Here is a 27924-nt window from a genome sequence, read left to right as displayed (position 1 = left end):
ATGAAAGTTTTAATTATAAAAATTTAACGGGGACATTCTGGGTGGTCCATTGGGTAAGAATCCTTCTGTCAATGCAGGGGACATGGGTTCATTCATTGGTCCTGGAAGATCTCACGTGGTGCAGAGCAACTAAGTCCATGCAACACAACTCCTGAGCCTGAGTGACCTAGAGCCTGTGCCCTGCAATGCAGAGAAGCCACTGAAATGAGAAGCCTGTGCACCACAATGAAGAGTAGCCCCAGCTCGTTGCAACTAGAGAAAGCCTATGTGCAACAACAAAGACCCTATGTAGCCCCCCACCCAAAAAGTTAACAAATAGTATCATTCTTTGGGAAAAGATAGCTGAACTTTATTAAGAAAAGAGAAAACCACCATTGCTTTCTCTAACGTAGTGGAAAATGGAGTATATATTTAAGAAAAATAATTTGTCTTGCAGGAAACTAAATATGTGTTGAGGATTTTATTCATTTGTTTTAGTAGCTTTTATTAGGAATCCTATATAAACAATCAATGAATATTACAAGTAGAAACAAGAAATAAACCACTACAAATATAGATTCTTTTGGGAATATCCAGCTGTCTTTTATATGATTATACAGGTAAGCAGATAAGGATAGGGTAACTTAGATTGGAGAATAAGAAAAAAAAAAGTGTTTGAAAGCAGTAGCAGTAATGGTCTACATCTAGCCATTCTTGAGCTTGCTGATATCTATCATATCACACTTTCAAAAACACATTTGATTATTTCTGCATGTAATTTAAGCAATTATTTTCTTTACTCATAAACTGTTGGAAGTATTATATATGTGTATATATACATATGTATAAATATATAAATTATTTGGTAAATCATCCTAACAAATCTTTTCAAAATTACTTCTCTCTTGAAAGTTTAGCATTCCTAAACTGAAGAAGTTCCTTTTAAAAGAAAACAAATTCAGGGAACTGAGCATTTCAAACTCTTGTCACAAGATCTTTAATGGCACCACATTTGCCTTCTTTAAGTTGCCATTTAGTTTTCGAGAGGGCAATGTGTCATAATATGCTGCAGTATGTCTTAGAGCTGCCTTCCTGGGAATTATTTTGCTAGAGATCTCCTTTAATAAAGTGACACAACAACAACAACAAAACAGAGGTGAAAACCACATAGAAATAATGAGAGCAAGTCACATATAAAAGCCTGTGAAATTTTGTCCCCTATAGTTTTACTTTTTTGCTGTTATCGCAACACAGATTCTGGACAACTGATAAAACTCTGAATACCATACCACAGTGGCCATTTGTTGGCACTTGGTATATGAGAAAGTAACAGTTCATTTTAAGGAAAAGACTGAAAAAATTTGTATCATACACATATTTTTTTTTTCCCCTTCTCTTAAAGATGTCATTCTTTCAGCTCTCTTGTAGGGTCTGTTAGCAAAATCCTGAAGCAAATTCGTTTCAAGTTGATAAAGGAAACTCTTGATTCCAACCTTATCTAGTGACAAGAATTTTAACATTATAACAACTCAGCCTGGGAAAAATAACGTCATTCAGGATGACACAGATTCTCCTTGACCAAAGGAGACACCCTTCTGAATCCTCTTTTGAGAAGGCCTCATCTCTAGGCCTTCTCTTAGGCCTGCCTGGCCCAGCTGTAAAGAATTCTGCTAAGTTAATTAAGTGAGAATCTCCCCATCCTCACTATCTGATCATACTGGCTTGTCTTTCACAAGAATTCTGTTAAGTTGGTTTACCAAGGATCTCACCCTTGAGGTCTCAGTAATTTGCCATCCACTGAACACCCCTTGCTGTTTCTGGTGTAATTGCTCTCCCCTCCTTCCATAGTCATGACACTTATCTCAGTAGCCCTGAATAAAGTCTTCCTTACTATCTGCAAAAGCACAGAAAAATTTTATTTTCTTTAGCAAAGACACAGGACTTTCAAGAAAAAATTAATCCATCAGTCTATTCATTTCTCAGGATCTGTTCAACTTTTGTCTTTAGGGTAAAGTATAATACTATTTTATCTGTAGATGCAAGAGTTCAGGCAGATAACAAGGAGTTAGGAGTAGTTTGAAAATAAGGAAACAAACAAAAAAAGAAGTGGAATGTTGCAGTAAAATCAGAAGACAGATGGGATAAGAACTGTATATAAACATGGCTTTTTGTTAACGTTTCAGGGTATCTTTAGAAAAGCATGGCCCCATAAGACCAATAGAGGATCAGAAACATAAATGTCTGAAAAGTTAATAGAAATGAGAGAGAAATTTTATATAGAGTGGAGTACTACTCAGCCATAAAAAGAAAGAAATAATGCCATTTGCAACATGGATGGATCTACCGGTTATCATACTAAGTGAAGTAAGTGAGACAGAGAGAGAGAAAAAATATCATATGATATCACTTATATGTGGAATCTAAAATATGACACAGATGAATTTACCTACAAACAGAAACAGACTCACAGATGCACAGGTTTATGGTCGCCAAGGCAGAGAGTGGGTGGGGGAGGGGTGGACTGGGAGTTTGGGATTAGCAGATGCAAACTATTGACTGTATATAGAATAGATAAACAACAAGGCCCTACTGGGAACTATATTCAATATGCTGTGATAAACTATAACAGAAGAGAATATAAAAAAGAATGCATATAGGTATATGTGTGTGTATATATACATGTATATACACATACGTGTGTACATATATATATAAAAGTGAATCGCTTTTCTGTACAGCAGAAATTAATACAACACTGTAAATCAACATATTTCAACAAAATAGATTAAAAAAAGAAAGACATGGAGAAGACCAGCTGTGGAAATAACCAAAGGGAATTATGAAGAATGTAGTAACTGGGGGTGGGAGGTCACTTCCTTCCGATGGTGGCAGCTACTGGTCCACCCTAGTTGATATTTCCAGGAAGGAACATGGGCCAGTGTGATTACATTAGCTGAGTTAAAAGCAAAGCAAGACCTGAATCTAGTTTCTCTGGAGGAGAAGAGACTAAATGTAATTTTAGTGTGTGGTTCCACAATTCAAACACTTACAGCTATATATCCATGCAATGTATACGCCCACAAAGAAATGTGAGTAAAAATAAACATGTTTGGAATCAGAGAACATAATTAAGTGGAATTCCCCAAAGGTTCTGATGTTCTTCAACCTCAAAGTACTCAAGCTGATTTTCTTTAGAACCAATCACCACATAAGTTTCTGCCCATGCCTCACATCCCCTCAGCCTTTTCTGGTTGTGAATCTTAAACACACACACACACCACGCACACACATTTTCAAAAAAAGTGCTCAAAAAATGCATGTGGACTGTGATGAATAACAATACCCCAAGGATGGAAAAACTTTAAATGCAGCTTAATTCAGCCCAAATAGCTGACCCCACTCTAGGCGCAACTAGCCCACACCAACAGCTAGTAAACAAGTGGATTGTACTCAGCATGCTTGTCTTCCAACCATGAAGAATTATACAAGATGATAAACAAAAGCAGTAACCACATCAGAAAATCATTTTTTTCTGGTTTATATAACATTTCAAAACAGAAGTATAACAAAAAGTAACAACAATGCAAGCAGAAAGAAATGAATGCACCAAAACCTCAACTTTGTAACTTGTTAGAAGAAAAGCAGCATCCAAATAATCTGAAAAGAAGATCTACAGTAGAAAGAGGTTTGAAGACAGATAGGGATGTGCTGGAACTAAAACTGATCCTGGCATCACTGAAGCTCTCAGGGTAGTGGGCATCTATCTTGCTAAAATTAGACATGAAGAATTAGAAATTTGATTTCTCTGGCTCTGTGCATAAATGTACATAACATCAATTAGATTAAACCTATTTATGAACTGAAGTAGAATTAAGATCTGCTGATTTAAGTGGCTATGTGTGAATAACCAACTGTTTTTATATCAATGATATCTCCGGGCCCTTTGAAGAAAACCATGTAAAATGTAGGGGGGAAACCAATGGCAATTTCTCTCTTGACGGAAACGTATTTATTCTGGGTTTGTCTACTTACTTCATTTTAAAAATCTTTCTTATTTTTAATTTTTTTTTGGCTACGCTGAGCAGCATGTGGGATCTTAGTTCCCCGACCAGGGATGGAACCCAAGCCGTCTGCATTGGAAGTACAGTCTTAACCACCGGCCCGTCAGAGAAGTCCATTAACTCACTCCATTTCTGACTATAAAATAGATAGACATATTTGTAACTGAAATGACTAGTGAGAGTGGGAAATATATTTGCAATATTAAAACACATTTTACTCATAAAGTCAAACTGCTGATTCTGGGATCCATATATTATTAATGCCTAAAAGTCAAGAGACACATGGTATGTGATTTTCCCACATCAGAGAAACTTGTGGAAAGTTTTGGAAAAGGCCATATGGTTTTTCCTCTATTTACAAGCAGAAATGTGGTTTAACTGCTTCCCAGACACATTATTATTAACTCTGTCATTTTTTTCCCCAAGGAGACGGCAATCTCAGTAATCTTCCCCCACCAAAATCCCCTATATGGTCAAATCTGAATCTGTCCTCCTGTCCTGCTTAACTTAATTTCACGGTCTCTTGTTCTAATTAGGATTGAGGAATATCTTTCCACCAGAAAACAACTATAACTCAGAATATCTTCTGTCTCTTCTACCAGACAGTAATTCTTCCATGAGAGTTAATTTTTAACCTTTCTTCCCCAGATTCTAGTCTCCGTGGTTATTTCTACTGCTTGGCCATCTCTCCCTTCCCTATCCCACTACTATGTTTACCATTAAAGGGTAGTCCAAACTGAAAGTAATAGACTGCAGAATCTATGTACTAGCTCAAAACACAGCTCCACTCTCTTACAGTAAGCTCATTTCTTTGAATCTCATTTCTCATTTGATCTGTTGACATACAATCATTGCTAAGCAGCCCAAATGGATAACATCATCTTTGATTTTATAGTAACACTCTGAAATAATTTATGTTCTAAGTGCCCAGGAAAGGTAAAATGGATACACATAATTTTCTGTTGGATAGTCCAATCCTTGGAACACACTCCCCTTTAAATCATACATAATGAATGCACATTGGAAAACATTTATAAAATATTACACATATTGGAAATATAAAGGATGAATACAACAATTATTGTAAAAGTCAGAGAACTGAATCAAAGCTAGAAGTAATCTACCAGTGATTTCAGAACTTTATTTAAAATTATCACAAAATGACAAAGGGCTTAATGTCAGTGTCTCTACTGGCTTTTTTTTTTTTAATCATGTATAGATAGTATAAGCCTATATCAAATGTTATCTACTGCATGGTCCAGCCTATCCAGCTACCCACAGGCCTTTGACTTCATATTCTGTTCTTTTTGCCACAAGATCAGCAGAGAGTCAAAACAATACGGCAATAGTAAATTACTACCTAAGCTCCCTCTATTTCTAATGTTTCCCCCCTTGTATCTCTATAGTCTACTTTTTCTTTTTCAGTCTCTGGGGAGGAAATAATCCCTTAAGATCTTCAATACTTTCTTTGCTCTCCCTTCTACTTGGACACATTTAAAATCTCAAATTTAAACACATACACACATACACATTCCCTTGAACATGTATTTTTAACGTTTAATAAGCACACACTTAATATTTCTTTGGTATTGCTTCTGCATTTACCTCCACACTTATTTACAGATTAAATTTAAATGCTCTCCTCCCAAGTCTTCATTTTCTTAACATCAAAAACTTCTGCTCATGCCACTGAACTCATGAAGGTAACCAGTGTCATCTTCTCCTCTGAAGTCAAAGGACTTTCTCAGTCTTTGTTTTTCTTTATTGTTTAGTGTAGTGGAGATTGTTCATCAAAGTTGATATCTATGGTGACATCATTCTCTCCCTCAATGACCTTATCCTCTTCTTTGGTACTATCTCATTTCTGCAAATGACTCCCACATCTCTAGGCCTAATGGTGGTCTTCCCGCCAAGCACTTGATCAGAACATCCCATAGAAAAATCAGAACATCTCACCTCTCACTTAAAATCTACTTGGTCCAAACTTAACACTTCCTTCTTGAAATAAACAACTCTTCTGTCCTATTTCTGTTTTGGGGTTTTTTTTTTAACCCAAGTTACCAAAGTTCAAAAATTTGGAACACTCGTTGAGTCAATTTTCCTACTTATATCCTATTAAATAATATACTTGCTTTCTCTGCATGTTCTTTTCCATTCCACAGTGTTTCTGTAGTTTAGGATCTATTATGCCTGTGCCTATACTATTCAAAGGACCTTTTACTCGGTTTTCTCAAAGCTGTATCTGTCATCTCTACTTTCCCAATGCAACTCACATTCTTCATCACATCATATAACTTTGATCATTTTCATTACGTCATCCTGCTGCTGCTGCTGCTGCTGCTAAGTCGCTTCAGTCGTGTCCGACTCTGTGCGACCCCACAGACGGCAGCCCACCAGGCTCCCCCGCCCCTGGGATTCTCCAGGCAAGAACACTGGAGTGTTGCCATTTCCTTCTCCATTGCATGAAAGTGAAACATCATATAACTTTGATCATTTTCATTATGTCATCCTACACAATTCTGGATTATAAACTCCTCATTCTCAGTAGGTATTCAATGCCTTTCACTTGGCTTTATATTATTTTCAGTTCTATCTTCCCCTACTCTTCCTCTCTGCCCTTCCACCACTGGCAATATTAACCACAGCTGCTTACTGTTGCTTTGGCAAAGCTTATGCTTTCTGAGGCTATGTCTTTGTTAATACATAAGCTTCTACCTGCCAGATTTCTCCCTTTTCTGTTCATTCTGTTAAAAACTTCACCTATACATGTCCAATCATTTCAAGATTTTCTAAGTTTGTCAACTCCAACTCAATGTCTTCTAAGATCAGTTCAACTGAAAGTAACTTTTTTCTTCTGTACACTTTTCCAGCACCTAGCTTCCACAACTCACAGATCCCTTATTATGAAGCATCATTTACTGCCCTGAACTGTAAGGATTTGAGTCCATGCATTCTCTCCCTCACTCTCTGCCCACATTAGATAGTACATTTCTCAAGGTCAGCATTAACTTTTCACAACTTGGAAATTCTACTGCACTTGGCATAGGGTTTTACACAATGTTGGAACTTAATTTAAAAATTAAGTTGAATGAATTCAGACCAAAAACAACTACATGCATAAAAATACAAAATATATAGAAATACAATTCCTCATCATTAGAAATTACTCTAACTTTGGAATTGACTAAAAGCCAAACAGAACTGGGTGACTGTACTACACAGATTGCCCATTATTCACATTTTAAAGAAAATTTAAAAACCTATTAATTAATGCAGAATTTGGCTTACTTCCCACAGGAGGAACAAAACAGTTTCATTTTAATGTTCCCTCTGGTCCTTAAGAGTCAGCATTTTTTGATGTGTGTAAGTGGGAGAGAAGACTAAAAGCATTGTCTTTTTAAAGTACTCTCTACAGAAAGATCAATTTTACCTATAAAAATGGAAAACTGAAAGTGGAAAAACCTAAAATGGCAATGTTGGTAGTTTTCCCACTACAAAAACATGTTTTCATATAATAATAAGTTTGATTTTAGAGCAATCACTCCCAACAAAATAAAAATTAGGTATCATTTTTGTAATAGATGTATTTCTTTAGTCTAAATGTGCACTTCAGTAAACACCAATGTATCCTGATGAAGAGATAATATCAGAATTTAACATTTAAAATTATAGGTACCTGCTAATTTAGACTTCCTTCATCATTTTAGCATTTGGGTCACTGGACTTCTTCAAATATTAATAATCCTGAAAGTCAATCAATAATTTTAAAGCAAATTATATAGAAAAATAAGTCTTTTGTAGAAGAGAAAACATAAAATAATTCAACACGGAACATCATGAAGAAATGGAATAGGTATTTTACTAAGAAAGAAATCCAACCTGCAGATAATGAACAATCTTCTTATAACAAGTGGGTAGTACAAGAGGATTACAATTAAAAATGTTACTTTGCATAGTCATGATCTGATACAAACACTGCTGGAAACTCCACAGAGTTCCCCACATACAGCTACAGATTGTTGTAGTTGAAACTAAACAGAAAAAAGTGCTTTATGAAAAATAAGAGTAAGATTAGATTACCATGTAGACAAGAAAAATAGAAGAGACAATGAAAGCACTTAAATAGGAAATAAGAGTTGAGGTCTATTTACCAAGTTCTCATATAAACAGGTAACTGGAATTTATTAAGTACAGAAATAACAAAGAATGTTTCTATGATAAAAGGAATAAACAGCTATGAGCAAGGTAGATGTCAGATGGATGTTTTAATTTAGATCACATGCTAAATGTTAATAATTCAAGGCATGGGGCAGTTGTTTAAATCAGTCTCTTCATTTCAGAATAGAAACCTGTATTATAGTCAAGATCTGTATTTTATCAGTCTTGTCTTAGTGGCATCTTACTCGATTATGTACAGGAAACCAAACACAACTTGTAAAATAAATTAGAGAAACATCACATATGTTGATCCATAAATTGTAACATCATTTACTATTGCTAAATATAAACCTCATATCCTATCCAAGTCTATAAACTACTTAATTTATTGTTACCAGATAAGGGAAATATCATTTGAATAAATGCATTTTTTCAAAAGCAATTTGCAGCATGTTTATGAAGAAACTTTTTGGGATTTCATAAATGTGACTTTGAGTTAAATATTGATTTTATGATTTGGCCAGTCATCTAAAATAAACAATCTCATAAGTCAGGTTTAAATCATGTGGTGTCCAATTGTCTTTTTCATTTTTGAGGTATGGTCAGAGAGTTCAGACAGCCCTTTTCTCACTAATCCAGTACAATGTGCTGAAAACCACCAGCTGCCCAACGACTTAATAAAAATAAAAGCGACAGTCAAGAGACTGCTACTGGATGAATAAAGGTTGAACTTACCATCATTTAGTATGTATATCATTCTATTATTGATTCTATCAATCAATTCTACTAATCAAAGAAAAGAAGGAAGGAAGGATCAGAGGGAGGGAAGAAGTCAAACACAAAAATCCTGATTCCTGTCTTCAGTGTACTTACAGTAATAAGTTTAAGGTCTTAAGTCCAATACTTTTCTTAGAAATGTTACACAAAGATGCTCAACTTGGGCATATACAAAACTGTGCCTCCTGCATATGTATGTCCCCTTGCAACTCCTAATTCCCTTTTGCTGCTCCATTTTTCTTTAAGCACTTACTGCTGTCAGACATATTATATACTTTATTTATCTGCTTCTGCTCTGTCTCCTCACCTCTAGTCTATAAACTCCTAAGAAGCACAGACTCTTGTCAGTTTTGTTCACTGCTGAGTATCCAGTGCTTAGAATAGTGTCTGGCACTTAACAGGTGCTCTCTAAACATTTAATAAATAAATGAGGAGATCATTATTTTTTTTTGTTTGTTTTTCTAGACTTCTGGTGCATTTTCTAAGACACAACTGCATTTTTTCTCCATCAAGCTTTGTTCTTATACACACAGCAGCCTGGGTTACAATGTGATTCTACTTACTAGCTGTGATACTGGGTGAGTTATTCATTTCTCTCAACTTCAGCAGAACAAGGATCACAGAAGGATCTGTGGGTTGTTGTGAGAGATGAAGGAGAGAATTCACATGATGTACTTAACATGATGCTTGACACATAACAAGTGTTTAATAAATTTTAGTGCTACTTGTTCTTACAACTATTATTTTCTTCTGTTGCAAACAGCTTATTGATTCTTAAATCACCTTATAGTTAATGACACTGGGGACATTTAGATTCAAGAGCTAAGGTTACATACAGCTGAGTCTCCTGAAGGAAGCATTAATACTCCTCTTGTTCCACACTGTATTTCAATTAATTGATTATGTTCAGTCTTCTCTGCTACATTGTGTGGTCTTTTAGAGTATAAAATCTCTGTATTCTATCACAAAGCAGGCACTCTATAGATGTTTGTCCAATGGATGAGTTACTGTAAAGAAATGGGACTGATTCCATTATTTGTAGTAACATAAATCACATCACACGTGCACTATCATTGCTACTTGAAAATTACATTTCTCAATAGATGGTGGAGATCTAGAGAGCAGGGTGGAGGTTTTAGTGTTGGAGAGTGATGCAGAGCAGTGTGGATGAGAATAAAAGCAATGGCATTCAGTGACGTATTGTGAAGAAAAAAGTACTCAGGAGATTGATACAACACCAGTTCTTATACTCTCATAAATGGTTACTCTATTTCAATAGTAATGATCTAATTTCCATCCACCTTACTTTATGGAAGTGTGACTACTCAGGGAAAAATTCTAATAAAAAAAATACCTGATAAAGTTGAAAAGAACAGTTATTAGACATGAGGACTGTGGAATAGGGACAGGGGACATCAAGGCTGTATATTGTCACCCTGCTTATTTAACTTATATGCAGAGTACATCATGAGAAACGCTGGGCTGGATGAAGCACAAGCTGGAATCAAGACTGCCGGGAGAAATATCAGTAATCTCAGATATGCAAATGACACCACTCTTTTGGCAGAAAGTGAAGAACTAAAGAGCCTCTTGATGAAAGTGAAAGAGGGTGAAAAAGTTGGATTAAAACCAAACATTCAGAAAACTAAGATCAAGGCAACCAGTCCCATCACTTCATAGCAAACAGATGGGGAAACAGTGGAAACAGTGTCAGACTTTATCTTTTTGGGCTCCAAAATCACTGCAGATGGTGACTGCAGCCATGAAATTAAAAGATGCTTGTTCCTTGGAAGAAAAGATATGACCAACCTAGACAGCATATTAAAAAGCAGAGACATTACTTTGCCAACAAAGGTCTGTCTAGTCAAAGATATGGTTTTTCCAGTGGTCATGTATGGATATGAGAGTTGGACTGTGAAGAAAGCTGAGTGCTTAAGAATTGATGCTTTTGAACTGTGGTGTTGGAGAAGACTCTTGAGAGTCCCTTGGACTGCAAGGAGATCTAACCAGTCCATCCTAAAGGAGATCAGTCCTGGGTGTTCATTGGAAGGACTGATGTTGAAGCTGAAACTCCAATACTTTGGCCACCTGATACGAAGAGCTGACTCACTGGAAAAGACCCTGATGCTGGGTCCCCCTGGAGAAGGGGACGACAGAGGATGAGATGGCTGGATGGCATCACCGACTCAATGGACATGAGTTTGAGTAAACTCTGGGAGTTGGTGATGGACAGGGAGGCCTGGCGTGCTGCAGTTCATGGGGTCACAAAGAGTCAGACATGACTGAGTGACTGAACTGAATTGAACACAGCTTGAGGTCTGACCACATGCAAGAATCAGTGAGAGGTTAGGAAACCCAGAGGTATGTAACATCACAGCAAAAATACTTTCAAAGAACTCATGTTAACAGTCATCCAAATGCAGAATATTTAATAGTGCTAAAACCTGTATTCAAATGATAAAAATATACAGTGCTTTACACAGGATAGTAAACAGCAAAATGTGTACCTCTGGAAACAGAAAGAAGCTTGAGACTGGCAGATTTTATGGTTGAATCAGCCATTTAGCACGTATTCAAAATAAGAGACCAGAGAGGAAAAAAGCCAGTATCACAAGGTTTCTATGTCTATAACTCTCACATGCTGTGAACGTAACTCTTTGAGTAATGCTTCACATTAGGAAGGTACTTACATTAGGCCTCAGTCTGGCTGCCAGATCATAATACTTCTCAGCTGCTTCATTGAGGCTAGCTTGTCTGTTAAAGAGAAAAACATCAAACTATATTAGTTATTTCAAAATTTCAGACTAAGGAACAGAATCATTATGCAACAAGATAATATTAACTTTTAAAAAATCACAACCATGTCAATCAAATAATAAGTTGACTAAGTAGAAAAAGATATTTAAAAATTGAATGCATGCAGTGTACTTGTGGAGCTTCCAGGGTGGCTCAGCAGTAGAAGAATCTGCCTGCAATTCAGGAGATGTGAGTTCAATCTCTGGACTGAGAAGATCCCTTGAGAAGGAAATGGAAACCCACTCCAGTATTCTTTCCTGGGAAATCCCAAGGACAGAGGAGCCTGGAGAGCTACAGTCCATGGGGTCACAGAAAGAGTCAGACATGACTCAGCGACTAAACAACAAATAATGTACTTTGTCATGATCTTTTAGGCATTGTAAATAATATCTCAGTATCTCAGCCTAATCCTATTCAGCAGATATTACTGTGAATTTACACATTAGAAATTAGAAATGTCATTTTTCTTTTCCAAGACAAACAAGATAATATGTTACAGGGTTGAGATTCTCCTGCTTCAATACGATGACCCAGAAAAACCTTTACTTTTAAAAATAAATTGCCAAGATTACTATCTAGCTGTTTTTGTTTTATGAAAATCATAAATGCTTGCAGTTTTTTTTTTTTTAATCTGTATTTATCTATAAAGTTACTTTCTTTTAAGCTCAGGAGAAGAAACTTTCAATGTCCGCAGTCTACCAAAAAAAAAAAACAAGTCAGCCTCTCCCTTTCTTTGCTCTCTGGCCACAAGGGTAGGCCCATGATGGAGCCTCAGCTAAAGGGACATTCTTGCTTAAGACCTCGATTCCTGAGCAAATGGCTGTAGGATGAAGAAACAGTTAGAACTGCTCACAATGGTGGAGGCAACAGGGCTATGTCCTTTCAGACTCTTCCTGTAAAGAATTGTTACTGGATGTCCCGCTTCTTTTCAGGAAGAGCCTGGGGCTACCTTATTTCCTGCTGATTCAGGCTTCCAGCCTGTCTTGAATTCTGCAGTTCCCACAGCCTTCAAACAGCAACAGTTTTTCTTAATTACCACAAAATACCGTGACTGTCACAGTTGACTGACACAAATAAGATGTACACTAAACTTTATAGATAAGTTTGTGCACTGTCTATTCTTTCAATTCACAGCAAACTCGTTGCTTCAGCCAACTGGTTAATAGAAGAAATCAAATGTCTTGAGTTTCCAGGAAGTCCAGTCAATAAGCCATCAAAACATGGTATGTTTGGGACTTCCCTGGCGCTCCAGTAGTTAAGACTCTGCACTTTGAAACAGGGCGCATGGGTTCAGTTTCTGGTATAGGGAACTAAGAGATCACATCCCACATGGTGCAGTCAAATAAATAAATAAAATATAAAAAACAAACAAACAGAAAACAGTACATTTTATTATCATGCCATGCTGCTTTCGGAAAACCTTCCAGAATAGTAGATAATAAGAATTAGAAGCTCTTGCAGGTTGCACTGTAGTCTGGTGAGCATATATGTGGGATAGAAAAGAAATGCTATAGAAAAAAGACAAATTCAGCTTTAGATATATGTACAGCACAGTTATAACATGAACAACAGTAGTTAATGCCTTGAGGTCCTGCAATTAAATGGAGTGTTCTCTTGAAACTGTGACATGAAGAAGCTTTTGAGATAAGAAGTTTGAAAAGAGGTCAGGAATAAAGAGAAGAAACAAAATTAACCTTTTCAACTAGAAAGCTACTACTCTCTGTAAGAGAAGGCAAACTGGGCATACCTATAAAATTGAATTTGCACTTTGGTCAGGCCACATAAAAACTATAAAGACATACACCATGCAACCATAAAAATTATATGAATAAGTGAAGACAACATTTCTCCAGAGAGCAGGACATATTTTTCTAATTTTTAAAGGAAAAATAATTAGAAACATTGCTATTTTTAATGGGGTTATGAGAAAGTAAAAACCCTTGACTTAAGACTCTACTGGACTCACGACATGTTACAACATGCTGCTGCAATTTATATTCTCATAAACATTGAAGTTCAATTTCAATATGTCAAGAAAAGTGTTTTAGTCTGGTATGAAACTGTAAAAATTCTCTCGCTAGGGTATTTAAAGATGGTTCCCTCAACCAAATTATAAGATCACTTTGGTTCAGATTCATTTGGCAATTTGAACCAGAATTCATTAGGTCATGCCCTGGAAAGGTTTTCTCCAGAGCAAAATAAAAGGCATGGAGGTAGGAAATTAGAGTAACTTAATACTACAAAGAAGTAGGTCACTTTGAAGCAAGATAAACCTGTGTATGTCAAATATAGAAAGTATGGCTATCATTAATATTCATCTTATGGACATTCAAAGTCATGAGGTAGATAAGGATTAAAAGTAGAACTAAGGAATTCACTGGGTCACTGGGTAAAATGCCTTTAAAATAATAATCAATGCAACTGGAAAAAGGTTTCTCCCCTTAAAAGGGTTATTAGTCTATCAAGCCTTCCCTGTCTTCAGTCTTTTGAATTCTCAAAGGAAAAATCTAGTTTAGATGACTTAGTCTATTAAGCCAGAAGTAGAATTAATGATATTCCATTTAATAAAAAATATAAATAGTAGAGTTTATTATATTTGCTATATAATTGTGAAAATTAATTTTGACTCTTGGACTTTGCTTCTAATATTAAATGGCGTTTACTGACTAGTTATCAGGTGTTTATGGCAACACATGTAAAACTATGGGGAAAACAGTGTATCAGTTCTACCCACTGAATCTTCATGTATATGCTTGTTATACTCTCTACAAAGAAAACTCATGAGGAGCTGTCCAATGTCTACTTTATGGTGTAAGCTATACTGCATACTCTCCTCTGCAAGAAGCACCTGGGGAGTACTTAATAAATCTTAATTGCTAAAATGATTGAATCATTAATCAACATTTGAAAACTGAGGAAATTAGCAATATTCTGCTAATTGCTTAGGGGACTCTACTAAATGTTGTCTGGAAACGTAACCACTGTTGTTAAAGACTGATTACAGGACTCAGGTTCCCAGGATTACTGGGATCATACTATTTAAAGAAGCTGATAAAATATATTTTTCCTGTATACCCCTATTTTTTCTTTGTTCACTATTTCTTTTCTGGGACACTAAATTCTCTATCATTTATAAAATTCTATGAATTGATTACTGCATTTGCCAGTTACATCAGTACCATGAACTGACTGCTATTATTGACCACATTTAAAAGATGATTAAAATTAGGTTTAGAGAAGTTGACATCCCCCAAGTTAACACAGCTGGTAAAAGGTTGAGCTCTAAATCAAGGACTCTAAAGCAAAATATCTGAACCACAAGACCAGGCAGATATCCCTGTAAGCATCAGATATATCAGAAGGACATGTGATACACTGTTCTGTGGAAGATGATCACAGTAGTTACCACATCAAACACTAAGAAAGGAATAAAACATGTTATTTGATTATTGTGATTTAAAAACAATGTTTAAATGTAAGAAATGAGATTCGAAACAGTGAAAATATGGAGAACATTTGCAACGACAGGTTTTGCTTCCTGTGTGACCCTAACTCCCAAACTGATTAGAAGTTAACTTCACCAGACCCAGCTGAGCAAAGCACAGTATGAGAATGGTGTAATGCATGATTTCATGTTTTGCACTATGAACCTCACCCTCTCCCAAAAATGAGGGAAGAAGAGGAACTCAGGGGAAAGGCAAGGAACTAGGGAATGAGAAAAAGCAAGAACAGTGTTTGGATACTCACTGTCTTACCTCCACGATCTCCTATTTTTGGTGGCAGGGGTGTGTGAGATCACAATTAGACAGAAAATGGAACCCTAATTTCCCATTATGGCCAAGTAGAAGACTAGGAATGTGTAGAGGGGAAAGCAGTTGGCTCTGCCAAGAGATCTCCCAGGCCATATACAGACACCTTTGTATTCTGGCCACAGTACATTTTAAAATGCCAGGAATGAGATAGTGAGGAAGAAAAATTACTCTTACCAGGAAAGTACACTAAGTCCAGATGGGTGACTACCCTCATCTAACATGTCACCTTGAGTTAGCATTATGTCCCCTGTGCATGCGTGCTCAGATTTGTCCAACTCTTTGTGACCCCATGGACAGCAGCCCACCAAACTCTTCTGTCTTTGGAATTTTTCAGGCAAAAATACTGGAGTGAGTTGTCATTTCCTCCTCCAAGGGATATTCCCCACCCAGGGACTGAACCCATGTCTCTTGAGTCTCCTGCATTGGCAGGTGGATTCTTTACCACTGAGCCGCCAGGAAAGTACATTAGGTCCCTTATCTAGAGAATAAAGAGTTAATCACTATGCCAACAATAGACATCAACTGCAGACTCATACAGAGGCTCCTTTCTTATTATTAACTCCTGCCTATCATATATGTAAGGCCCTCTTTCTCTGCATATTAGCTGTGGCCTCTTGGGGCCAGGAAAGATAGGAGGTAGAAAAAGCCAGATGTTATTTGTAAACATGATTATGAAGTAAACCTTGACTTCTGAGGAAATCACTGGATTAGGCTAATTGTATTTTTGGTCTTTAGATTCAGTTTTTCTGCTGTCAGGGAAAAGATAGGCTCAGAATTGAAACAGATAGTAACAAAAGGCACAAACAAATGTCCTCATTTGAGTACTATGGAATTCTATTTCTGCACAAGAGACTATGAAGCTTATACGCTAAAAATAAAGACATAAATTTCGTATTACTAATTCTTCTCTCTGATATTATTTTATGACAGAAAAGTGTCTTTTAGAACACAGGTTTAGGACTCAATATTCTGACAAGATAAGATGTATAAAAGAAATTTGGGGATTGATTACATTGTGAAACAACTTAACATATCCTGTAAAATGTTTGAGGAAAATCTGATTAAAGAATTATTTACAATTACCTACATTTTTACGTATTCTGTGAAAGTTGGTAAATTTAAAATGACTTGAGAATACAGAGAATAAAAACTCAAGTAGCATTTAGAAGACTCTCTTTAACTACAATTATTAATGCTTGTGAATGGCCAATTTTGAATTAAGATTATTTAATGTGGATGATAATCACCATTTGACTCATATAAAAGACAATATTTTATTAAAGTCTTGGTGATCATGTTCAAGAATAAATTATGAGCCTTTTTTTTTATACTGGAGAGCTGTTTGTTCCCTGTATCATGAAAGTAGAGTGAAACAGTAGCTGAGGTTTCCTGGGTCCATGCCAACTTGCTAAACTTACATTTAGCTTTAAGTTACTCAAAACAGAGCCACATTTTAATTCTAGCTGATCAATGTATGGTAGGAATAGATGTAGAACTGAAATAAACAAGGACATAAAAATGTATGGAAAATCTTAAAATAGCAAAATCAGAGTCACATATATGTAAATATAATAGAGCAGAAAAAATTCTTGTAATGAAACTCCTAGAATTAACTGTTAATGATCATGAAGGATTCTCAAATGAGAACTCGCAGTCAAGAAACTAAAAGTGGTCTCATGATCTGTAGGCATCCATCTCAATGCTAGACATCAAGGAGAGAGAGGCAAAGTGGAAATGTAGCAGTAACAGTGTAGCAGTAACAGAAGAAAAGACTTTGTTGATGTTTTAGTTTTACAAAATAATTCCCTAAAGTTAGACATTTCTTGATGTCCCATAAGAGTGTCAGCCCATTCTTTAATGGCCTCAAATCTTTCAGGGCTGCTAAGGACAGGTTAAGCCTGTATTTGTAAAGATTACACAATAAAAAGAGAGGGAATGAGGAAATGTGTATTGGTAATGTCCACTATAATAGTCCTATGCTGCTGCTGCTGCTGCTGCTGCCCCATATAGTACTTATATTCAAGGTGTAATGCTTAGGTGGAGAGACTGGGTTGAGAGGGATGACAAAAGGAAAGGCAAGCTAGAACTTCCTTATAGGAGAGGTCTAAGAACCAACATCATAAGCATCACCTGGGACTTTCTTTGGAAGGGTAAAACCTCAGGTGCCACCTACATATCCTAAACTAGAACATGCAGTGTAACAATATCTCCAGTGATTCATGATTCACACATATGTTAATGTCTGAAAGGCATGGAGTAGGAAGATGCCTACCTTCCTCCAACCTCATCTGCCATGCCTCTTTTAATAGCTTTTTTTTTTTTTTTTAATTTCTTGGCCCTATTTATTTATATTCTTTTTTTCTTTTTCTTTTTTTTTTTTACTTTTTGGCTGTGAGGCATGTGGGATCTCAGTTCCCCGATCACGGAATGAACCTGTGAACTCTGCGATGGAAGCATGGAATCTTAACCACTGGACCAGCAGGGGAGTCCCTGCCACACCCCTTTGTTTTAAAGACCTTACAACCTATTATAACCTAGTTGAAACAAGCCCCTCCTGACCAAAATTGGTCAGAAAAGTACAATTTATAAATGGAAAATCCAGTAACTTTTCAAGTGGTCTTTGATAACTTGCTAAATATTAAAGAAGGAAGCATATGACCCAGAGGGCCTGGGAGATATTTCCAACATCCAACACATGTGTGTAGGTGTGTGTGTGTATGTGTGTGTGTGTGTATTCATAATTTGCTCTGAGAAAATAATCTGAATTTGTTCGTTTATCCCTTAAGAACTTCAATTTTATGTCACTTCCAGTAAAATTATTTGAGAATGAAAACCAAAAGATAACAATTTTTTCTCAAATATTCACTCTGCTCTCTAAAAATTAGGGAAACATTGGGAACCCGTTGGTATAGTGTAGTTTTGCCTTTCTTACTACCTTAGGAAGGAGTGACAACTTGGGCCCTTAGACCTGGAAAAAAGTAAACTGTAGTTATCTCAGCAGTATGACACTATCCTAAGACGATATGTCTAAAAACTTAACATCTCCAAGTACAAACTTGGAGTTCACTCTCCTATGACTATAAATCTACTTTCTAAAATTTATCATAAAGGGTAATTTAATAATATTGGAAGGATCTTACTATTTAGGATTTACATATTTGAAAATCTGTTACTTCCTGTAAATCTTTTTTCCATCAGTAAATTCAGGAGTCACAGCTTCTAGGTAATTGCTCAGTTATAAAGATGTGAGGGAGCCAATGGGACACAGTGAAAACAGTATTAAAGTTGGCCAGAATATGCTAAGCATAAATCCCAGCTTTACCAACTGTGGGAAATAACTAACACTGAGTCTCAGCATCTTCATCTGTAAAATGGGAATATAAATATCTTCTTCATATATGTGCAATTATAATTAAGAAGGTGACACACAAAAAATGTAAAATATAGTCCAGGTAGACAGGAGGTGTTTGAATAAATGCTACTTTTTTTCTTTCATTACCCTATAAGTGGATTTAAAAAAAAAGAGAAAAAAAAAAAAAAGCTTTTCATTACAGCCCATGAATGCTGGGAATAAGTTAAATTTGTTTTCAGCATCTCAAGACTTCCTCTCAGGTGTCAAATATCCTTGTGTGCTTTCAAGATTCCAGTTCTGGGAGAACACTGAATAAATCCATTCATGCAAAATGTTTCTAACAGAATAATTGATTCAATACTTTCCTCTCACAACTCTGTAGACATAACTCTACTGAGTTTTAGTATTTTAAATTCCTTTGATATTTTCCTTTGATGATAACCAATCTGCTTTTTTTTTAATGCTCTCATCTGGAAACATCCAGTACTTTTTCCTTTTCCATTTTATTTGAAGTACTAAAAATGTCAACACGTGTAGTCAACATTCTAATATTATGTGAGGCCTTCAACATCTGTGATCACTCTTCCTGGAAATATATTTAGTAATTAGCCAAAATGTGGATCCTGTCTTCCCAAACAAGGCAAAAGCCAGAAATTCCCTCATCTTCCAGCTTTCTTCCAGCCAAAGTATCAGCACAAAACTCAAGTTCCATCAATCAGATGCAACTTCATGACAGTCAAAGTCAGAAGCAAGCATAATGGGCTGGGGGTGGGGGTGTGGGGGGGAAAGCAGCTGCACCCAGAAGAATCATCTCATGAATGTGGTGCTTGTTCTTCTTCGTTCCTTGTGGGTGATGATGACAGAGCTCTGGATTCTAAAATCTGCTGTGCTGCAAGGAAAGTTAGGCGGTAGAAATTATTTCTGGTTATGTAGAGTACTCTCAATCCTGTCAGAAGAGTCTGTGGACTGTAGAATTCTCTACAATAAATCCTGTTTCCACTTAAACTGCCAAGAGTGGATTCTTTAGTGAGCAACTAAAAACAGTGACTCAAACAAGAAGATAAGTTTAGGAGTAGGTAGATCTCTTTTCATTAATTTTACTTTTAATATGATGATTAAAGACCTTCATCCTATCTTGGAAAGTTTCTCTACCTGTTGATAATTGTTTAATTGCTCTAGGTTCTCCTTCAAAAATTTTCTATTTACATTAACATTTATATAACAAATATAATTATATGTGTATATATGCCATATATGGGCTTCTCTGGTCCCTCAGATGACAAAATATCTGCCTGCAATGCAGGAGCCCCAGGTTCAGTCCCTGGGGTGGGAATAACTCCTGGAGAAAGGAATGGCTATCCACTCCGGTATTTTTGCCTGGAGAATTCTGTGGACTGAGGACCCTGGGGGACTACAATCTATGGAGGAGCAACGAGTTGGACACGACTGAGAGACTAGCAGTTCACTTTTTCATTTTTGTGACATATATAATAGCATATAATTGTATACATGTGTACATGTACATGTATACATATTTCATGTATATAGGTAGTATATAAACACTGCTGCTGCTGCTGCTAAGTCGTGTCAGTCGTGTCCAACTCTGTGCAACCCCATAGACGGCAGACCGCCAGGCTCCTCCGTCCCTGGAATTCTCCAGGCAAGAACACTGGAGTGGGTTGCCATTTCTGTCTCCAATGCATCAAAGTGAAAAGTGAAAGTGAAGTCTCTCAGTCACGTCCGACTCTTAGCAACCCCATGAACTGCAGCCTACCAGGCTCCTCCATCCATGGGATTTTCCAGGCAAGAGTAATATGTGTATATATAACTATATGTACACAGTTGTATGCTATATGTAATTATACAAATATATATATATATATATATATATATATATATATATATAACTACTGTGTATATACCATTCTCATTCTATCCCCCAATCTTTTATCCTTTCAGTCATCATTTTCATATCTTTGATGTTTTTCATTAAGTTCTGGGAAAATATCTATAATTTCTATTTAAATTATCTATGAATTTTACATTGCCTCCACTGTAGTTATAAACTCAGAGATCCTATTAATCACTGAGTAAATTTTTCTGGTGTTATATGACCCCTCTTTTCAACAACCTATTTTATTTTCACAGACACATTCAGTTTGGACAGGTTAGATTACACTTCGATAATAGACACAACCTAAATCTCAGTGAAGGGACAAAATTTATTTTGCACTCATTCAACATATCTAGTGCAAATGAGGAGGGAGGTTTGTCTCCCATTTATTATTTCAGGATCAATTTCCACTGATTCCTACAATTTTGGCTTGAAAGTAACATACATCACATTCACACACATTCAGTGACTCAAAAAGACCCAGGGAGAAGGCAGGAAAGTGCAGTCCTGTTATGTTTCTTGAAGTCAGAAGGCCAAATATATTTGGTGAGCAGCATTAATACTTCCACACCACATAGTGCTCTTGTGAATCACCTTGACAATAGAAATTGGTGGTGGTGGTTTAGTTGCTAAGTCGTGTCCAACTCTTGCAACCCTATGGACTATAGCCTGCCAGGCTCCTCTGTCCATGGGATTCTCCAAGCAAGAATACTGGAGTAGGTTAATTAGAAATGTTTTAATTTTACAGAAAAAGATCTTCATCTATTATTGAGAATTAAAATGAGCCTGTTAGAAATTTTGCAAATTTCTAGCCTCTTGAAGGTCTGAATAAGTAAAGATTTTCCCCTTGATGAGCTCTTCCAATCTAGTTTCTTCTGGGGGAATAATTTTTTTCCTCTTTTCCTTTTTGGCTTTTGTGATGAGCAGCTTTTTGTCTATTAATAGATTCCTTGGGTCAACTCACTGGGAATTAGCCTAGGAAAGGGAAGTTAAATCAGGATGCTTCAAATCATGTCTTGAACTCTAACATTTCCTAAATTGCTGATTTTGGATCTTAAGTCAACCATTAATTCAAGACACAGCGAGGGAGACTTCTGCCCTTTCCCTTACATCCAACTCATCACCAAACCTTGCCAATTCTGTCTCCTAAATATCTTATGAAAGAACAGAGTTCTTGAGGAAAAATTAACATCAAACTCAATTTACCACAATGTGGCATCACCAAGGGAAATATTAGATGTAACACTGAATAAGCAAAATCTTGACAGCTAGCCATTTTGATAAGGCTGCATTCAAGGGAAAACCAATAGCTTTTCTTGTTATTTTTCAGAAAACCCCTAAATGTTCTTGATTAATAAGGGAAGAGGCTGGTGTTCAGCTTGCACAGTAAGCATTCAAGAAATACTTGAATTTGACAGAGCTGAAAAAATAAGCAAAAACCTTCACAGGAGCTGCCACCAAGTTGAATAGGATATGGGCAGGCTGCGGTGGTCATACTCGCAATCACGATACGAAGGCACTGACTGAATGCAACTTGATAAGGAATGCATCCTGCAGAAAGCTAGAGAGAAGGTTTTGAAAAATAAGTCCTAAGAATTTCCATGCTGCCAATGTATAACAAAACTTTCCACTGGTTTCTAGCACTACAGTAACTAAGGAAAAATTACAAGTCATATATTTAACAAGGACCTTTTTTGTAATTGTTCTTATAACAAACATTGGTAGACCTTGAATTTCAGATATTGATTTAATATGTAGCAAAATGCCTTGTTGATGAAAGTATCTATTATGATTAAGATGAATTAGTATCTAGAAACTTGTGCATGCACATTCTTGTAAATGGTTTATTGTGACTAAAAGCATAGTGTTTTATTCATGAAGAACAAAAAGTCCCCTTCCCATCACAGCAACTGACCTTGTCATGCATATTAAAATTGTCTTTTAAAAAAAATTATCCTTCCATTGAATGTTCTTGCAAACTGGTTACAATTTATTTTTTAAATATACCAATAGTTTATTGAATCCTGATTTCTCTTTGAAAGTATCTGCTTTAGGAATGCTAAGCATTAATGTGAAATGAGGGTATTCAACTGAAACCTCACAGTATTCTTTTTCCTCTTTATTAAAAATTTATTAAAAGCCAAGGAGGAAACCACTACGATATAGTTACATTAATAATCTCAAATTATAAATAAAATCTCAAAGTAAATTATAAAACTTGCTTTAAATATTGGTTCCTGATGGGTATGTGATTATAAAAGGACAGGATGCTTGTGGTGATGGAAATCGTCTGTATTTTGACTGGAATGATGGATACACAAACTGATACGTGTAATAAAAGTGCACAAAACTAAATACACACAGATACACACAACGGTATAAGTAAAATTGGGGAAACCAGTAGATTAGTACCAATGTCAAAATACTGGTTTTGATACTGTATGGTAGTTCTATGAAATATCACCATTGAGGAAAGTGGATAAATTGTATAGGGATCTCTCTGTGTTGTTTCTTAACTGCATGCAAATCTACAATCATCTCAAAAAATTTTTATTTTTAAATGTTCCTCTATTTTTCTCAAAAGTCCATGTTTTAAAATCATTCAAATGTGGACCAATTCTCTGTTATTCTTCTTCCCAGGTAAGAGTGATCTATGTAATCAGAAACTTCCCAGAAGCCAGGCTCTGAGCCATAGTGGGAATGTTACCTAAGGAAGCATTTGCATGGAGATTTTTAGAGTGGATTTCAAGTAACCACATCTGAGAAGGGGTGTACATATGGCTAATAGAATAAATAATGCTTTTTGAACAACTGTATAAACCATTCGAGTTTCTTAAAAACATCCTCCTTTAATGCATTCACTTTCACTTTATATTGACACAAAAACTGTTCATATGCCTTTTAATTGTTTTGAATTATTGTAATTAGTCTTCAAAACAATCTTTCTGAGAAGAGATGCATAAATAGGTCTAAAAACATACTACTTCAACACATAACAACAGTGTTAATTACAGGGCCATCTGAGAATTTGATAGGCCTTCAGTATATTTATATTCGATAATCCTCTCTACTATCAAGTATAATAAAATGTATTCATGTGCCACATCAAAATAATAAATACAAAAACACAAATACCGAGATGCAGTTGACTAATTGACACAATGTTCTGTCTTGGAGATATTTAATTAGATAATTATTAATTTCAATTTTGCAGTTTTCCTTTTGTATTTTATGGACAATAATTTTTTAATGGAAAAGGGTCTCAAATAATTTTCAGAGAATCCTAACTCTCATATACCCTATCTATATACTGGACACATAAATTATAATGAATTAAATAGACCCAACTGATTTTAACATGGTTAAACAGCATAATTCATTTTGGAATGTAGTGTAAGGTGGTACTTACAATAAGGGTAATTAGTATAATTGATTAAATTATATTAATTTAATAGGTTTAAAGCTATAGTGTTAGTCTTTTCAGGCACAGTAGCAAAAACTAACCTGAGCATGTGGGCAGCATTGAAGACAACATCAAACTCTGTGCTGTCCAGCTCAGCTGCTTTTTTTGCCATCTCAGCTGCTTCTATGAGGCGGGCTTCTTCCAGAAGAAACTGACCTGCAAAGCATGAAGTCAAGTGAGCTGAAACCTAGAAAATAATAATCCTGTGAAACAACTAAAGCTGCTATAGAGAAAAATGTAAGAACTGTGGTAAAGGTGATACAAAGCTAAGATTTATGTGTGCCGCACATCTACATGCTCATTATTGAGGCATATTTTATATACCTTTCCCTTAATTGCAGGATATTGCAGTACACCAAATCTGTTACATTAACACATCTTTTTTCTTAAAAATCCTCCATAGATTATTGAAGCAAGAAATAAAATGAACAAATTTAAAGGTATGTTACAAATATGTAAGAAAAAATATATATATTTTTAAGTATAACAAAACAAAAAAATTCTGGGAAGATTTTAGTTTTCTGATTGTCAAAGTGGGGATTAAGGCACTATATTAGTTCTGCTAAATCTATAGCTCAGGTGCAATATATTTCAGTAAGCCACTCATCAACTGGTTTAGACATTAGTTGTTTCACCTAGGTAAGTCACTATAATCATTATGTTGCATCACTAGTATAAAATTTAATTATTAGCTATAAACCTCAAGACTCTAAGGTGAGAGTTGCTTTGTAGGAAAAAAGATATATGACAATAAGTTGAGTTGATTTTACTTCTTGGTCCTTTAAAGCAGCTTTTGTCTCTGATGTGTATGCACAATGCTACCCATATTAATATACATTTATTTCCTCATCTAAGTAACACTATAATTATTGAAAGAACATAGAAAGCTTGGCTTAGGATTATCTTACAGACTGACTACTAAACACGGAAGAATATTCACAAATTCAGATTTTTGAGATTACTTTCAAGTGAGCTTTGCAAGGTTAGAATTATTGCAGATAGAGCCACACAATTCTTCAAAACTATATCTCAAGAACTGTTGTATGATGCTACCCCAAAATCATATTGTAAAAGCAAAGAAAGGCAAAAAAAGTTGGGACCAATTTTAAGATATAAATATGCAAACAGAGAGAACAGGCTGCTTTCTATAGGTAAGGATTTATTAGCAGCAAAAGTAATGATGTTAAGCCTTATCTAATACAGATAATCAAATGAAAATCAAATCAAGGGAGGACAGAGGTATACAGAAACCACCCAGGCAATTGACAGGCTTATAGAGTTGTTTAATTTTATTATTTTTGTTTGTTTGTCTTGAGATTCCTGTTTTCTTAGAGTTCAAGACTTTGACAATATGAAAAATTGTTAGAAAAATGATTCACAAGTCCTAAGGCATACAAAGAAATTGAAAAACTTTAAAAATGGTAAATTCTTTGCTTACTGCTTATCTAGTAAATATTACAAATTATCTTCTTCTTTTTTTTTTTTTATAAATTTATTTATTTTACTTGGGGGCTAATTACTTTACAATATTGTAATAGCTTTTGCCATACATTGACATGAATCAGCCATGGGTTTACATGTGTTCCCCTTCCTGGACCCCCCACCCACCTCCCTCCCCATCCCATCCCTCCAGGTCATCCCATTGCCCCGGCCCTGAGCCCTTGTCTCATGCATCGAACATGGAATGGTGTTCTGTTTCACATATGATAATATACATGTTTCAATGCTATTCTCCCAGAATGTACCACCCTCACCTTCTCCCTCAGAGTCCATAAAATTGTTCCATGCATCTGTGTCTCTTATTCTGTCTCGCATATAGGGTTATCGTTACCATCTTTCAAATTCCATATATATGCATTAGTATACTGTATTGTTGTTTTTCTTTCTGGCTTACTTCACTCTGTATAATGGGCTCCAGTTTCATCCATCTCAGTAGAACCGATTCAAATGTATTTTTTTTAATGGCTGAGTAATATTCCATTGTGTATATGTACCACAGCTTCCTTATCCATTCGTCTGCTGATGGACATCTAGGTTGCTTCCATGTCCTGGCTATTGTAAACAGTGCTGCGATAAATTATCTTCTGAACTAAAAGGCAGTTCTTAAAACACAAGGGAAACTTTCTACTTTAAGGTTTTATAATCAACCACAGCCACTGCTTGTACTTAAGACCAGTTTCTAAACTTCAACTGGTACAGAGTGGTGAGTAAATACAGGCCTAGGCTTTTAATCCTACTTTTTGACAGGAGTTGGAGGTCCTTTAGTTGTTTCTACAAAATGTTTTATATCACTTTCTTAGTTTTTCACATAACATTTGGCACCTTTCTCATCTCCCAAAACAAACATAATTTGGGGGCCAGAAAATGATTAAGAAAACAGAATTATAAGTAGTTATGTTGATACATAGAAAAATGTATTACTTAAGGAATTCATGTAGACATTAACTCTACAGACATGTTGAAATGAGATTCAGTTTAAAGTATATGAGGTTTTACAGATTTCAGGATGCCAAGAATTAGGCATCATAGAGTGGGGGGGAGGGGTAAGGAAGACTATAAAAGATTTGGACAAGGAAGACTCTGTGATGATGACACAGTTCTGTGTCTTGATTGTGGTAGTGGTTACAAAAATTTACCATGTGATATAATGCCATGCAGCTATACACAAACTTTATATCAGTATCAAATTCTTGGTTTTAGGAGCAAGCTTCTAATTAAAGAAGATGTAATATCGTAGATGTATTAATACTACAGGATCTCTCTGTATTGTCTTTGCAATTTCTTGTAAATCTATACTTATTTTAAAATAAAATGTTTAAGAAAGAAGAAAAAAAATAAAGTATATGAGGTTTTAATAAAGTAGGACAAAAAACAGACATATCTCTGCACATATGCCTTGGTACAGGATACCAGGCTAAACTCATTTTTCAGTTAGTTATGCTTTTTACAGATTAAAAATTAGAACATAATATTAATTGCTACCTATCTTCAAGGCCTATTTACCTAACTAAATGTATTAATAAATATACTAATTACTTATGTGATATTTAAACAAAGGATAATGTAGGAATTAATTATTCTTTTTCCTTTCCAGACAGTTATTAATTCTGAAATGTATTCTGTATTAATAGAAGGGAAATGCAACAATAATGAAGGTTATTTTATTATTCCAGATGGTAAAAGGAAAAGTAGATATATTAGTTCTGAGGAAAAAAAATGAAATCTATACTGTCCATGAAGAAACAGAGGGACAGTGACAAGAAGTCTAGGTGATGAAGACAATGATACTCAATGGCCTAAAAAGACAGTTGATATGCAATGACCAAGGCAAAGCCTTTCAAGTTCTACTAATGCTGAACATATCTCTGATGTTCATCAACAAAAAAAAGAGTAACTAACTAGTTGTGCAAATCAAATAGGCAATTTTTAAAATATTTAAAAACATTTCCTTACACTTCAGGTAAGCTTTGCCACAGAACATAGGCTCTGTAGCAGCTTTTAAGATCCCAAAACTACATGAAACATATGATTTTTAGTACTGCAAATGATGACCAAAAAAGAAAAAATTCCTATATGATGATTTTCTAACAGGAGGATTCATTCATCATATTAACATGCAGAAAAACAATAAT

At 35.6% G+C, this 27924-nt stretch overlaps 1 protein-coding gene across 19 annotated transcripts in view; it reads right to left on the bottom strand.

Moving 5' to 3' along the window:
* TMTC2 (transmembrane O-mannosyltransferase targeting cadherins 2) overlaps nt 1-27924 on the bottom strand; it is a 416895-nt gene that overhangs the window by 49164 nt on the left and 339807 nt on the right. For 15 of the 19 annotated variants that reach the window (XR_014083335.1, XR_014083337.1, XR_014083336.1 and 12 more), the window contains 2 exons: nt 24334-24448; nt 11666-11729 (listed from right to left, as the gene is read on the bottom strand). Coding sequence is in view for 11 of the 19 variants with exons in the window: in XM_081594871.1 (XP_081450997.1) it covers nt 11666-11729; nt 24334-24448 (179 nt within the window). In the remaining 8 variants the exon portion in view is untranslated. Of the gene's footprint in view, nt 1-7716; nt 7785-9811; nt 9983-11665; nt 11730-24333; nt 24449-27924 lie in introns of all 19 variants that reach the window. The other 4 variants (XR_014083332.1, XR_014083330.1, XR_014083334.1 and 1 more) reach the window with 2 other exon arrangements.

This window comes from Giraffa tippelskirchi, chromosome 4 (genome assembly GCF_054371585.1).
Source record: "Giraffa tippelskirchi isolate mGirTip1 chromosome 4, T2T-mGirTip1v1.2.pri, whole genome shotgun sequence".
Taxonomy (NCBI): domain Eukaryota; kingdom Metazoa; phylum Chordata; class Mammalia; order Artiodactyla; family Giraffidae; genus Giraffa; species Giraffa tippelskirchi.
The sequence above is the reverse complement of the archived record's forward strand: the minus strand, read 5'-3'. Positions and strand labels throughout refer to the sequence as shown.